We start from the raw sequence: 15546 nt of genomic DNA, 5'->3' as shown, positions 1-15546 counted from the left end.
ACGCTATTACTAAAAATAATTTCTTTTATTACAATTTGGGAATGTTTTTGATGTTCTTTGACAACTTGCAATAAGTACTGGAATTGTTCTTCATTTTTTGTCAAGCATTGATTATATTCACTGACTAATGCAACAGCTCGCTCTGCTGAATCATTGACAACTTTTAGTTGTTGAAAGTATTCTTTATTTTCGAGATAACTCTCATTAGTAGGCCATAATTCAACATCGACATCAAGAAAGTCATACGGTAGATCGAAGATTTTGAAAAGATTTAATGACTTTTTAGACACAAAGTCACTCAGAGTTCTCTGCGCCAATGAATTCAAATCTTTTTTAGCAATTACAAATCTTTTAGCTTTAGAATCTGTACCTTCACGAGTATTAACAGCTTCAACAATACTTTTTTTACTTCTAATGGAACGCCATCGTCAAACAGTGATAAAATGGCAAGTTCATCGCTCAAATTCCATAAGTGCGAAATCATTTTTTCACACGTAGCTGAAGAAATCAAAGGATTGATATTTTTGTACTCAATAAATTTTTCATAAACTGCAAGTCATGATAAGCAGCAGTTGTTGCAGAAGTTGATGAAAACCAAGCTTTTAAATACAATGTGACTATAAAAATACAGAAATGACGAAGACCATGCAATTCTTTCTGAGAGAGTTTGAATTCATCTCTGAATAGATACATTTTCAAACTATAAATGGCCTTAGCCATCCATCTAGCATGATGAACAGCACCAGGACGTTTGAAAGAAATCTTTTCTTGAGGCATTTCTCCAAAGAAAATCAATGATAATTCCAATAATTCTTTATCTAACTTATTATAACATTTCTTTATCGATCGAAACTCAAATTTATGTAAATTTTCCTGAAACTCATAGTTTAAATTAAAATTTATCGAATTATTGATCAAAAACTGGAAATATTGATATTCGTTAATGTTTGACGATGAATATCTCGTAACGGCTTCACTTAATCAAAAAATCATAAGAGACCATTTTTGTAGAGCAGTAAATTTCCTACAAAATCATGAGTTCCGCAATCCGAAATAATTTTTTTCATCGACTTATAAAATTCATAATAAAAACGAATATTTTCCTTAAAATAGCCAAACTTCAACTATGAATATCTTTTAATCGGTTGAGTTTTTGAAAAAGTCATAAGAGACCTTTTTTTGTAAAGCATTCAATTTCTCACAAAATCTATGTCACGGAATATTTTTCCAAGCAGTTGGAAGCGAGATATAAATTTTTTATCTGATTATTCGAAAAAATAGAAACCCGCAAAGCGGAGGACCTTCCCGTTATAATTAAGAGCTTATACTTGGAGAGAATTCTTTTTAGGTGTCTACGAACCTATTTTTCAGAGTATAAAGTCAAAAATAAATTATTCGATTTTTTTGACCCACCCTATTAATCAGGCTATATAAGGGCTTATCAGGACATGTCAAAAATTATATGTGGGTATATCAAGCGATATCAGAAAATTGTTTTATTGACACAGTTCAAAAACCTTTCTGCTGGGTTTAAGACTGCATCAAAATAATTTTTACATCAGTATAAATACAATTTTTTCACCATATACCGTTGATGATAATAATAAATCATCTGCGAATGAGTCGAATCACTTTTTATTTTTTAATGTGTAAAATCATAAATTAATGATAAATAAAATGGTAATTCACATTTCCATCATCTTCCAAAGCAAAACTTTAAGTCGGATTATTCTGCACCTACAATAAACTGGTATTTACTTCAAAGAGATTAAGAAAATAAGAATCATGTTAACTCAGCACTTAATCAGCTTTTAATAGTGCGATGCTTAAAAGCCATTTATGAAACAATAAGTTACTTGATGTACTAGTTAAAGTAATAAACTTTCCGTAAGTCTGTTCGATTCGACTTTTGGTCATGATAATATAATTTGAACAGATTTTTTGAAATTCAAAAACTAAAAATTTGATAAAAAATAAAGTTCAATAATTATTAAAAAAAAGCGTTTTTGCATACAAATTTTCATTTTTAACTTCCCGCTCAGAAAATCAGGAAGTTATTGATTTTATCCTGTTTTGCATAAATCGAGTTTTCATCATATCTCGGTGAATATATGTATGTGTGTATGTGTGTGTGTGCAATCGAATCCAAAAACTCATCAGCTTTGAACATAAAAAAACCTCGTCGATCGCCGACGGGGCGGTTAAAATCGGTTAATTTGTTCGTGAGTTATCGTTGGCGAAAAAATTCGAAAAAAGTGAATTTTTTCAAATTTCTTTGAAATTTTCGGTCTGATCAATTTCAATCTGATCAGTGTTCAAAAATAAATCATAAGATGTAAATCATAAGTTTGAAAATTTAAAGAATGGTATTTTATTAAATGTCTATCAGACTTTTAAGCTCGAAGAGCTTACTTACTGAGCTTGGAGAGCTCAAACTAACACATCAATTGTATTCTATCCTAATTATTTTTAAATATAGTTTTTATGGAATAACTTTTAAACGGCTCTATATATCAACTTCAAAAACTAATCAGCTCTTAATCTTGAAAAACCACGTCGATCGCCGCTGATCCAATCAAAATCGGTTGATTCGTTCGAGAGATATCGTGAACAAAAGAAAACCGAAAAAGGTTTTTTTTCGGAATTACTCAGAAATTCAGAGTCAACCGTCTTCTTTATTTTTTTATATAGGTTTAATATTTTTAGACAGATAGCGAGAGATTCAACTCGAAAATTAATATAAAGTCATATTTTTATCCGATAAAGTCAACATCGTTCAATTAAATGTTTCAGGTCCGGAAACAGTAAAAAATTTTATAAATAACGGTAAAGTCAACCGTTTTGAAATTCTTTTTGTTAATATTCGTTTATTAAAAATGCTGACGCTCTTTCACTAACTATGATAAATAAAATGAAAAAACTTGAATTACAATTTAAATTTGCGGTCTAGCTTTTAGGATCATCTAGTTGAGCTTGAATAGAAACGGGAACGAGTTTTGCCCGTAGCGATTCGCGAAATCAATGGCTATTACAAACTTGCATGAAACCAAGAGGAAAAAAGAACATCAATGACAAAAGATTCAGACTATCGAACGAATAATAAATATAATTGCGTTAAAGAATTGAAGAAATAGAAGGGATACTTCGTTGTTTGATGAAATTATGTTTTAAATAATATAAAGTATTCACTTTAATATTTTTAATTAAATTACTGAATGACCGCACCTGAGAGTCCATTAAAACAACTCGATTACTTAATTGAAAAAATTTTTAATTACCATACACCGAGATTTAGAACACTATTATCTAATTATGATCTTTTGCCCAGTCTATGGGTAGTTTGTCATGTTATTTTAATCAACGCAACATTAAACGTACAATACATAAAAAGTCTAACTCCAATGAGCTAGAATAATTACAGATGGTTACCTTCCTCTATATATGCCTAAAACAAAGCAACGTGGTTCATATATTTTTTCAATAACGCTGAACAACGTCGGCTTTTTATTCATACCTTGATGTTTGAGAGGTATGCTGCCCTGAAAGCGAACAATTAACGTCGGTCGTTAATGATGAAATGTTAATTATCCTAAAAAATTGTCAATTATCCTGGGATTTAGTATTCATACAATCTATGTATATATACACGAATAACTTTTAACGGAATCATTTTATCGAAAAATTATAAGAGAACTTTTTTGTAAAACATTCAATTTCCTATCAAAAGATATATCGATAATAGTCGTAGTTGCATTTTTTTCAAAAGAAAAAAAAATTAATAACAAAAAGTTGCAAATTTCCATGTTTTTTAAATGGGAAATGTAACTCGACTGGGGCAAGGTTAATTTTACATGTAACTATTAATTCAGCGAACTAAGAATTTTACGTATATTTTATTTTTGCTGGCCACACAACCGATGAATTGTTCTCATTACGGGATCGCGGGTATAAAATAGATCAAAATAAATGCATTTTTAAGTACTCGAAATCTACAAAAGAAATTCGGCAACTAATTTCAATAGAATTCGTAAAAAAGATGTACAATTTATTTTTTAAAAAAAATTAGTCACAGAGGAAATTTTAATTAACAACAAAATTCTTCGTGCTTTAAGTTAGGCAAATTTCAACTTTACTTAAGAGACCTGCAATTACTTTAACTGAAACTTTCAATGCTCATTTAAAATTTTTTTCTTCGTGTCAATGATTGTTCATTTTTGGAAGAATGCCTCGGGAATGTTACATTGATTGTACATTGAAAGTTACAATGAATATCAGCTAGAATAACCACATGAATAAAAGATACAGGCTAATTCGATGTAATTTGGAACCTATGCAAGTCAAAACAATACTCCAATTAAACGTCAAATTTAGATACAAAAATAGAATTCTATAAAATGCCCAGCGGAGCGGGCAGGTAACAGTTAATTAATAATATTTTTTTTCTTTAGTCAATTAATTATAATTATTTATAGCAAATAAATGATTATTTATAAGAATGCGAAAACTAACATAAATATAAAGTTTAAATAATTTCGAATTATAGACATTTTACTATTTATAATAGCTGCGATATTTACTGAAATCGATTTATTGGCCTCGGATATACCAACGGATAAAATTGGAAAAAAGTGATTTAAGTTTCATGATACCTCCCATCGTATTGTTCACTGCGAATAAATCTTTCAGTTCTCGAGAGGTTCTACCAAGACTTTCCTTATCAGCTTTCGATTATTTAATTACTTGAAAAAATCTTCAGTCAATGAGACCGTTAGCATACAAAATAAAAACTTCATAAATTTTCATCCTATCACTATTTCTGTTTTAGTCTAAGATCCGATAATAGTAAAATATACCCTCATCTGTTAATTAGATATAATAATTTTTTATAGGCTTATTTTAATGTTATAATTTTATAAAAAAAATGTCTGCCACCGTAGGTCTGATACAAATAACAATAATTAATTAATTAACATTTAATGAAATTATAATTTTTTCCTTCTTATGTAAATCACATGAATCAAGCAGAAGTCGTCACTGTTCAATATTGTAAGCCATGTGGTAGTAGGCATCCATCATTATGACTGCTACATTTACCTGCAGCCAGGTGAGAACAGGTAAATACATTTAAGTTATTTCCCTCACATGTTAATTAAAATTTGTGAGCACATTTTGAAAATTAAATAAACATAGAATATATCTGTAAGTGGCAGTTGCCTTGAAATCATTTGCAGCCTTCATAAAAAAAAAATAAAATTTCATAATTTGAAACCAAAATATTTGAATGACAGAGAGAACACATCTGACTTTTCTTGCTAGAGACAAGGATACAACAGTGTAGTTGCGCATGCGCCTCTACATCAAGTGCATGTAGTTGTAAACAAAACACATAACTACCGGAGCCAGTTTAGTAAACACCACATGTATGAATATAACCTACAAGTTTTGTTGTCATTGTGAAAAATAGTTAGATGAAAATATTCTAATATTTATAAAAGTGAAACTAAAAACATTAAATATATATTCTCAATATATTATTGCTGTAAAAATTAAAAATGAAGCGGTGTTTTATGTGCAGTGAAATTGGAGATGTATGTAACTTTGACGAATCAAAATTTGAAGATTGTTATTTAAAAATTTTATTTCGTAAAGAAAAAAAGTTTAAACACGGTGATTTGCAGTTTGATGTTGCTATTGCCAATGAAAAAGGATATCACCGTGATTGTCTAAAAAAAATCACAGTTTTAAAATCAAAACACAAAGATGCATATGAAGCATTTTTTGTATCACAGCCGGTACGTAAAAAACTATTTGTTTATAATTAAAGAACATCTAACTTTCAAATCACAATTCAATAAAATCATTTATCACAGATACCCCATTTTTCAACAATTCCAAGCAATCCTGGCCCATCAACTTCTTCAGCTACTAGAGTAAGTATTCTCATTAATGATAACAATAATAAATTTTTTCTATTTAAAATTCTTACATTTTTTTTGCTGTTTTTTAATAATTATGAATACGTAATTAATTTACCAGATACATGATTATTTGTATCATTTGGAGATTATTGATTGACATATTTGTTACTTTAACGGAAAATATAATAAACATTGTAATATTAATATTAAAAATTCTTCAACTATTGTAGGAAAAAAATACTATTGCTACTACACCACAACAACATCAAGACAGTGTTATGTCTGGCCAAATTTTTATATATTTTTTCTATCAAGGGAAAATTTTCATAAAATCCCAAGTAAAACCGATAAGAACTTTATCTTTCTTAATGGTCAAAAGAAAAAAAAATAAAAATATAAAAAAAAAACGCAAGACCATAAAATATTAGTAATATTATTTCAAAAGTACTTAGGTTATTTGCTTAAAAATACCTACACAAATAGCCTAATGCATTTTATTTTCTCTAATATTTTTTATTACTATAATCCAAAAAGGTTCTTAGATAACATAAAACCTTGGTACTAAACGATCCATAAACCATTTAAAATAAATTTAGGAATAAGGGTTTATAATCGTCTGAGGTATTTTTTTGTAATCTTTTTAAAAATGTAAAATTTGTTACTTATTTAGTTAAAAATAGTTAAAAGAAAATCCAATGGTTAAATATACAGGACTGTAATACTGCCACGTGTACACCAAATGAGGATAAAATAACAAACTAACAAATTAATAAATTAATAAAGTAATACAGATTAATAAATTTATAAACTAATATACATTCGACATATTAATATTCATTATAATATGTCATTTTTAGAATTGTTAATTATAACAGTTAAAAATTAATAATGAATAACAATTATAAAAACCAATAATATAATTGTAATAGAATCAATAAGAAAAATTTGTTAATAAATAAACATTATTATAAGTACTAAAACGTTGAAGATTGCTAATAATCATTAACATAGAGATAATTAGTTTTAGTTAAATAATTATTTAACAATATGATTATTATTATTTAAAAATGTTAGTTTGTGAGTGGGTGTGCACACTGACAAGCTAGCATCAGGGTAGTCCTTTACCTGCCCAAAATAGTTACGGAGTAGGGGTGATACCCTGAAAACTGACCCTGATTGGAAAATGCTGTGCCCCAACTCAAGGCCCAATAGGTGGAGCCTTAATTAGGGAACACTTATATAACTAAGAGTTCGTTACTTTTTTTCTAATCTCCAATACGAGTTCAGTCCTAGTTCAACTCTCTCAACAGTTAGTTATCAGTTACTTGTTTTAAACTTTGGTCAATCGATACCATTTTCAAGTGTTAAATTTTAATAGTTACATTCAAGTATCCGCATACTTAGTTTTCTCTACATACAGTAGAAAAACGTGTAACTGAGAATAACCGTTCACTTTCAATTTGAGTCAATACATTTTTCCTGATTTCATTCAAGTGTCCGCACACTTTGTTTCTCCTCATATCGTGGAAAACGTGAAACAACACAAAAATAACGACTTCGGTAGTTTGAGACAAGTGAACATCCCGTATCCTGATAAAACATACAGCAGGATCCAATCAAGGATCAACTTAACAGGGATCATCGGGTTATTGTAAGTTATAATATTTAACAAATTAAGTTACCTTTATATTCAGACTTTCAATTTAGAATTTGTAAATCTATAGTTAAAATAAATTCACCACAAAAGTAAAACACCCATCTAAACATTATTACATTCCAAACACAATCTCACGATCCCGGTCTATAGGTCGCAAGACTTGGACCAAAATTATATTTCAATAAGTCTAATCTTGGACATAACAACAGTCTAATAACAGACACAATTTCAATGGAGGTTTGTCGTTTATGAAGTAGCTTTTTTATATAACAATAATTTTTATATAATTTATTTTAATTTACTTTGCAGATAGAATCTTCTATATCAGAACTGCCAGATACCAACATGGAAACCCATGGCATTACTTCTGAAAAAGTCATTGGAAGTTCACCATCGCTTGAAGAAAGTCCAATGGAAATTGAAGAGGCTAGTGATGTCCGTTGTGATGATAATTCTGTAACTGTACCAGAAAAAAAGTCTGCATGCATCTTTTGTGGAAGCTACTCGAAAAGAAGTGGTAAAAAGCAGACTCATGTTATTTATTCACAAAACCAATCTACTATAAACAATATACTTCAAGCGGCTCAAACATTGAATGATATTCGATTACAGTCAAAAATTGAGGGACAAAACTCTGTAGCTTATCACTCAGTGTGCTTTTCTACATACTTAGTCAAGTTTAAACGCCAATCTACAGATCGTGTTGATGATGATGGATGGCATAACAACAGAGACCTCCATAAAAAAGCATTTAAAAAAATTATAGTCTTTATAGAGGAGAAAATTATTAAAATGAAGAAAGTCCTTTATTTAACACAATTATTATCTCGGTATAAAGCTTTACTAGTTGAGTTCGGAGAAGGCAAGGTTTGCTTGGAAGATTTTGAATCATACAGAGCTGAGCATCTGGAAAAAAAAATTTTAACAGTGTTGGGTGATCAGTTATTCATTATAGCTTCAACTGGTCCATTACGAAAAAAAATAGTGTATGGAAATGATATTGATATTTCAATGCTAGCTACTGAAACAGTCAACTTGGAAACTAAAAGTAGTGAAAAGTTCGAAGACGATGCTTATGATTTACGGAACTGTGTGAAGACTCTTCAACGAGACAAATTACCTAACAAATTGCGAGCGGACGATATTATCAAAGGTGAATGTGACATTCCGAAGCTACTTTATGATTTTATTAGTAATCTGATTGAAGGACCGGATGTGAACTCGAAAAACAACAATGATAAGTCTGTGAAAGTTACGTCTCTTTGTAGTGATATTATTTACGCTGTTACCAATGGTAGAGTAAAGGGGAAGGGGCAGGATCAATGAATAGTTTTTTGGACAGTAAACATTTCAACCGGTGCAAAAGAATTCATCCCCTTACATCAGCTGCATTACAAATAATACATTTGGAACAATATATAACTGAAAGCAACATATGTCCGGAGATGTTGTGCCAAAATATTGAAAATCTTCAAACTATTTCAGATGATAGACTGTATGAATTAAACGATGCTATGGAGTTACTTGATATAATCGAGAAAGTTCTTCAAGGATACAAAAATTATTGTCAAGATACGATAGACGGAAAACATGGAAAGACTGCCCAATTTTATCTACAATACTGTGAGTTAATCAATCTGTTCCTACGATTTTCATGTAGCATACGTAGTAATAATCTTGAATTATATTTATATTCAATTTATGAAATGTCGGATTTGTTCTTCATCTTTAATCAGCCTAATTATGCTAGATGGACTGTTAAGTATTTGAGTAATTTGATTAACCTACAAGTACAAAATTCACCGCTTGTTGAAGAATTTCGTCGAGGAGCATTTGGCATTAGACGAACCAAAGCACCTTTAGCTAGATCACAGGTTGATCTAACATTGGAACAAACCGTAAATGCAGATGCTGAAAATCAACTGAGTCGAAACTTTTCTGTAGATTCGATATCATCTCGCCAGAGGTGGGCTTTGAGCCACCGTATGCGAACTAAAATTTTATCGTTTGTCAAGAATAATGTGAAACTGTCTCATATAGAAGATGGCTCTCATAGCCTACAAAAGTCTCGTATTGTCAAAGACAGAAAAACTCTAGATGCTATTATTGATGGAATAAAAAATACTCTCAACCCTTTTGATACTACAATAGATAAAAACGTACTTTTCAATATTACAAGTGGCCGAGATGCGTCTCCTGAAGTTGCGGACTTTTTGCTGAATTTTAAAACTATTGGCAGCGAACAAAAATCTAATTTTGTTGCAAAGTGTGTATCTGATACCGATCGATTTAAACGAAGTATCAAGAGGAATAAAATATTGAATTTTGAGTCTTTATGTGTTTCTAAATCACAAAAAAGTAGTGATAAAAGCAAAAAAGTTATTTTAAAAATGGAGCGTGACATTTTTGGTAGGCTATTAGCCATAGCTCTTGAAAAAAAACTAGACATAGAACGCTGCTTTCAATATCCTTTAGCTCCACTACCACCAGCCCTCTTTTCGTGCACAGGTGAAATGTTCAAGACCGATAAATCAACTTTAGCAAAAATTTTAAAAGAAAATATTGAAACTATCCAACCTCCTAGCGTAGATATTGAAATAATTGATGGATTTTACTTTCTGCACCTTATTGGGTCAAATTTACCAAAAACATTTGATAAAGTCGCAGAATCGATTCTAATTAAGCTTTGCTCAACAAGTGCATCGCAAATTCACATAATATTCGATAGATACTTGAAAGATTCTATCAAAAGCTGTGAACGTGAAAACCGCAAAGAATTTGATACTCCATTTTCGATCAAGGGTCCACTTCAGCCCAGACCAAACGATTTTTTAGGAAATTTGAAAAATTACAACTTTAAAAATGCTCTCGTTCAGTTCCTATCCGATTATTGGGGAAATGATTCTTTGATTACTGCTTTAGGAAATAAAAAAGTTTTTATTACAGCTGAAGAAAAATGTTTTTCCTATTATGTAAGTGATGATAATCATGTGATTAAAACAGAAGAAGTCGACTTGTGTTGTTATCATGAAGAAGCTGACACCCGAATAATGTTTCATATTTACCAAGCACCGGAAAATTCAAAAATATTAGTTAAGGCAACAGATACTGATGTATTGGTGATAATACTAGGAAATATACATAAAGTTCCAAACAAAAAAATTTGGTTAATTGGTTCATCTAATAAAAAAAATAACAAAGAATTTAATTGTATTAATTGTTCCGAGTTGGCCTCAAAATTCGATCCTCAGCTATGTCGTTCATTGCCTGCTTTTCATGCTTATACAGGCTGTGATTACACTGCGGCTTTTTATAACAAAGGAAAAGTTCGGCCTTTCAAAATTTTTTCCAAAAATAAACGGTATCAAGAATTATTTGCGTCACTAACAGATGAAGTGGATATTTTTAATGATAATAAGATGGAAGCTGTGCACGAATTTACATGTTTAATGTATGGAGTAAAAAATTGTATTAATATCAATGAAGCTCGATACACAATTTTTCAAAAAGCTTATGCAGTTGTTGACACTAGTGATAAATTTTTAAGAAAAATTAAAACTTTTGATTCTACTCTAATACCACCGTGCTGGAAATCACTGAAACAAAAGGTTTTGCGTACGATATTCGTGAACTCTATGTGGTTAAATGCGACTGATGCAGATTGTATTAAACTAAATCCGGAGGAGTGAGGTTGGTTTATGGAAGGCCATTTAAAACCTCGCTGGTTTGTTGGAGATGCAACACCGATCAAAATTGATGATATTTTACAAGAAAATGATAATAATGGAAACGAAAACTCAGATGATGATGAAGAAATTTCGGCGCGTGATAATCAAGATTTAGATAATTATGTTGCTAGTTCCGATGATTCGGAAGAAGAATAAACAATAGCTTTATACCTTAAAATTATTCTGAGCATATTTTAATTGCACTACATTTGTATTCAATATTTTTTATGTAAAAATATTATAGAAATAAAAACAACTAACATTTTAAATCTATTGTTTATACGAACATCTAAAATTTTTTTTAATGTATTGTTTTAATTTCAGTATAAAGAAAAATTTATGGTAAGGTAACTATGGCTTTGACTTTTCTCAAGAGTTTATTTTTTGATCTATGATCCGCAAACCTTTCATTTTTGAACAATTATTTAAAAAAATAAGTATTTTACAAAATATCATAACTTTAAAAAAATTTTGTGCAAACTTTCTATCTTTATCTTTTTTATATCACAATTCTGATCTTCTATTTTATTCTAATACGTTTATTGACACCTGTAATGCGCGCGCATAATTATACGCTTTCCTTGTTTATTAAGAGAATTAATGATATTCTGTCTCTCTCTTTGCAAGAAGCTCCCGGAGTCACCATAAACTTTCATTTTTAATATTTATCTCAGGCAGCATCAGTTTATTACACAACAGCCAAACATTATAATGTTTAGAATTCGATGCAATTTAATGTAGCACTTGAATTTTTTAATTAACAAGTGAGGGAAATAACCTAAATGTATTTACCTGTTCTCACCTGGCTGCAGGTAAATGTAGCAGTCATAGTGATGGGTGCCTACTACCACATGGCTTACAATATTCAACAGTGACGACTTTTGCTTGATTCATGTAATTTACATGAGAAGGAAAAAATTATAATTTCATTAAATGTTAATTAATTAATTATTGTTATTTGTATCAGACCTATGGTGGCAGACATTTTTTTTATAAAATTATAACATTAAAATAAGCCTATAAAAAATTATTATATCTAATTAACAGATGAGGGTATATTTTACTATTATCGGATCTTAGACTATTTATTGTTTTTGAATAATTTGTAGCTCGAGTTCATTAGAGAAATCACATTTTTTCAAGCTCGAAAATTTAATGTTTGTTGAAAACATACTTTTTGAAAATGTTCCGTCGTACACTTATATTTTAATATAACATTTTAAATTAATTTAAATAATTTATATTTTGTCATAGCCGAAAATTGCTGCGCTTTTTGAAAAATAATATATTTTAGTTTTTAAAATCTGGAATTTAAATCCGTAGTTTTTGTTAAATACTTTTAATTATGTTACCTAGAAAAAGGTTCATTTATTTGTTCAATTTTATTTATGAGTAAAATTTCCCAGCCTATGTACTGCGATAGCAATCTAGGTAATTCGTTACTTTTTTTATATTTCAGTTTTTTCCTAGCTCTAGAGTAGAAAATGAATTTTTAATGGTAATTTTTTGGGATATTTCTTAAATAGTTTTTTTTTTAGCTACTTATACTCATAAACTTAATATTTGGGTTTTATTACTCTGGGTTTATTTTACTTTTGGGAAATTTTGTATTTTTTAATCTTTTTATTGCTCACTAAGTTTAGAAATATTTTGTAGACCTATCGCCCATCCAGGTAAAATCTTAGTACCCGTATTCCCTTTCCTGCTTATTTTTCCAAACTGCATAGCTTGCAATTATCCCGCCTCCAAATTATTTCCTGGTCGACTATTTGTCACCAAATATTCCTACTCCTAATTTTTCCTGCTTGTAATTGTAACGCCTAGTTCTTACTCTACTCTTAACAATTTTTGTATTTTCTCTAAGTTAGTTATTCTCAAACACTTGTAGCGCACAGTCGCATTTTTTTTGTTTGTACTTTAAATAAATTAAAATTAAATTTAAACCTCATTGGTTTTTACTTAATGCAACATCTATTTTTAGTCTTGCATTTTATAAATTGTGAACTAAACTATAAATTTAATTTTATACGTAATTTATATATACTTGCGGTAAACCAATCGCGAGTCAATTCAGAAAATTTTAAATTGCGATATCTTCTGATTCAATCAATCATTTTTTATGGAATTTGCAACATTCGACGCAGTGTTTCAAGCGAAAAAAGATTATTTATTACCTACCAAACGATTCGACGTAAAATGTTGGGGTTATGTTAAAAAAAACTTTTATATATTGTATTTAGTACAGGGTGCTTGTTGCAGATGGTTTATAGCTAGAAAAAAAAATAAAATAAAAATAAAACAGATCTTGCCAGTTGGCCAGCGGAAAACTTGAAAAAGGCCATGCAAGAAGCAGAGAAGACATCAATAGTAAAAGAAAGCAAAATGTATGGTACCCCGTATGCAACAGTGTCATCCATCTAACACTGAGATCACCTGAACCGACATCCATAGCTCGAGTCAAAGGGTTTAATCAAGAAGCTGTCAACGGATTTTATTTTCTCTTGGAAGAAGTCATAGAAAAATACCCTATCGATCCAGATATGATCTTTAATATGGATAAAACTGGGGTGAGAACTTCATCAACTAAGCTGCCTAGAGTCCTGTCTATCTGCGGTAAAAAACAAATTGGAATTGTTTCAAGTAATGAAAAAGGGGTTTTGACGACCGTAGTTTGTTGCTGCAGCGCGACTGGGTCATTCATTTCACCATCTTTCATATTTAAAAGAAAGAAGTTTAATTCAAGATTTCTAGATGGTGCTTACCCTGGTTCAGAAGCAACAGTCACTAATAGCAGATGAATAAACTCTCAAAAGTTTTTGGACTGGTTGAAAATGTTTGTACAAAAAAGTGCGCCCTACTGAAAACAACAAAGCACTTTTAATATTGATTAATCACGAATTGCATAAAAGTTACGAAGCTCTTGAATTCGCAACAAAAAACCATGTGATATATTTGTCTATTCCTCTTCATAAATCTCATAAGTTACAACGGTTAGATGTGGCAGTTTATGGGCCAATAAAAAAATTATTCGAAATTGAAGTTAAAAATTTTCAAAAATATTATCCTGGTCGGATCATTAATCGATATGATATTGCGAAACATTCTACAGGGGCATACTTAAAAGGAGCTGAAACAGCCAATGCAATTAGTGGGTTCCAAGCAAGAGGTATACATCCATTAAATGAGCATATTTTGGGGACAAACATTTTGCACCTTCTAAAGTTTATGAAACTGCAAATGTACACGAAATAAAGCAAAAGATTGAAAACGAAAACAAACAAAGTCATCAAAGTACTTCTAAAGATCAGAGTAAGTCAAATAATGACACGATAGCACAACCAATGAAAATACAAAAGATATGATTCTCCGCTGAAGAAGTTTGAGTCGTTAAAATTAATTATGCTCCAATAACTTAAAATCCGGAGAAACCATCGTACAATTCATTATAATTATATTTATTACATTATATTACCTAAGCTAGACAATTTATTTTTTATGAGCCGATTATTTTTTTGTTACAACTTTACTATTATTTTTCAGTGCACTACTGAAATAATTAAAGTTACAAAACCCTTCTTAAAACGTTATTTACCTCCATGTTGGCGTGAGATTGTTTCGAAAAGTTGCATAATTCTGAATAAGTACGATTTTTTCTGGCCGAGAATTATTTTTTCGCTACATTAGGACATTTATAAAACAAATATATAAGGGCATGTCAGACTATGTAAGAGAGTAAAAAAATAGTTTGTTGAAATTTTTTATTTTTATAAAAATATTTACATCATTAAACATGGAGTATTGATCAAAAATTTTTTTCACAGGTAGTTAAAATGTGAAGTTTTCGCTTCAAGTTAATATTTTATAGAACATGATACTGGCACTCTTGCATAAAAAATATTTTAGTACTTTTTCTGCGATTAATACTACCATTTACTTTTAACAAACAAATACATTTCATAAAAAATATGATTGTAATTACGCATACAAAAAATTGTAGCAGTGAATCGTTTGTTTGAAAGGTATTATCGTTATTTTCTTTAGTGATATTATTTTAACTAGGATAGTAAATCAAAACATAAATGCATAAGCTGTCAAGGATTACAGTTCACAACAATAATATGCTAACACTTAGTCTCTAAAGTACTAATTTCTCCGATAGCTAAAAGTCCTTCAATGCAGCTTCATTCAGGCGGATTATAAGCAAGATTAACTGGATTTTCCTTCAATCAAAGTTCTATGATTT

The 15546-nt window shown here is 29.9% G+C and overlaps 2 protein-coding genes across 2 annotated transcripts in view; one reads left to right on the top strand and one right to left on the bottom strand.

The window, feature by feature from the left end:
* The window catches only part of LOC141530710 (glutamate receptor ionotropic, kainate 2-like), a 243848-nt gene that overhangs the window by 110650 nt on the left and 117652 nt on the right, over positions 1-15546 (bottom strand). The window lies entirely within an intron of this gene.
* LOC141530711 (uncharacterized) lies at positions 5411-8905 on the top strand. Its single transcript, XM_074247987.1, has 3 exons — positions 5411-5792; positions 5871-5930; positions 7885-8905. Exons 1-3 carry the CDS (start codon positions 5553-5555, stop codon positions 8899-8901), a joined length of 1317 nt encoding a protein of 438 aa, XP_074104088.1. The 5' UTR covers positions 5411-5552; the 3' UTR covers positions 8902-8905.

Source organism: Cotesia typhae, unplaced genomic scaffold (genome assembly GCF_013202065.1).
Source record: "Cotesia typhae breed Kobodo isofemale line unplaced genomic scaffold, CoteBio_Ctyphae contig_5, whole genome shotgun sequence".
In the NCBI taxonomy this organism is placed as follows: domain Eukaryota; kingdom Metazoa; phylum Arthropoda; class Insecta; order Hymenoptera; family Braconidae; genus Cotesia; species Cotesia typhae.
Note: the sequence above shows the minus strand (reverse complement) of the source record. Positions and strands in the feature narration are given on the sequence as shown.

Bases quoted from the DNA above. Each gene is read 5' to 3' on its own strand.
- LOC141530711 (XM_074247987.1), top strand. From the start codon at position 5,553: ATGAAGCGGTGTTTTATGTGCAGTGAAATTGGAGATGTATGTAACTTT. The intron at 5,793-5,870 runs GTACGTAAAAAA...CATTTATCACAG, and splicing joins CATTTTTTGTATCACAGCCG to ATACCCCATTTTTCAACAAT. The intron at 5,931-7,884 runs GTAAGTATTCTC...TTTACTTTGCAG, and splicing joins CAACTTCTTCAGCTACTAGA to ATAGAATCTTCTATATCAGA.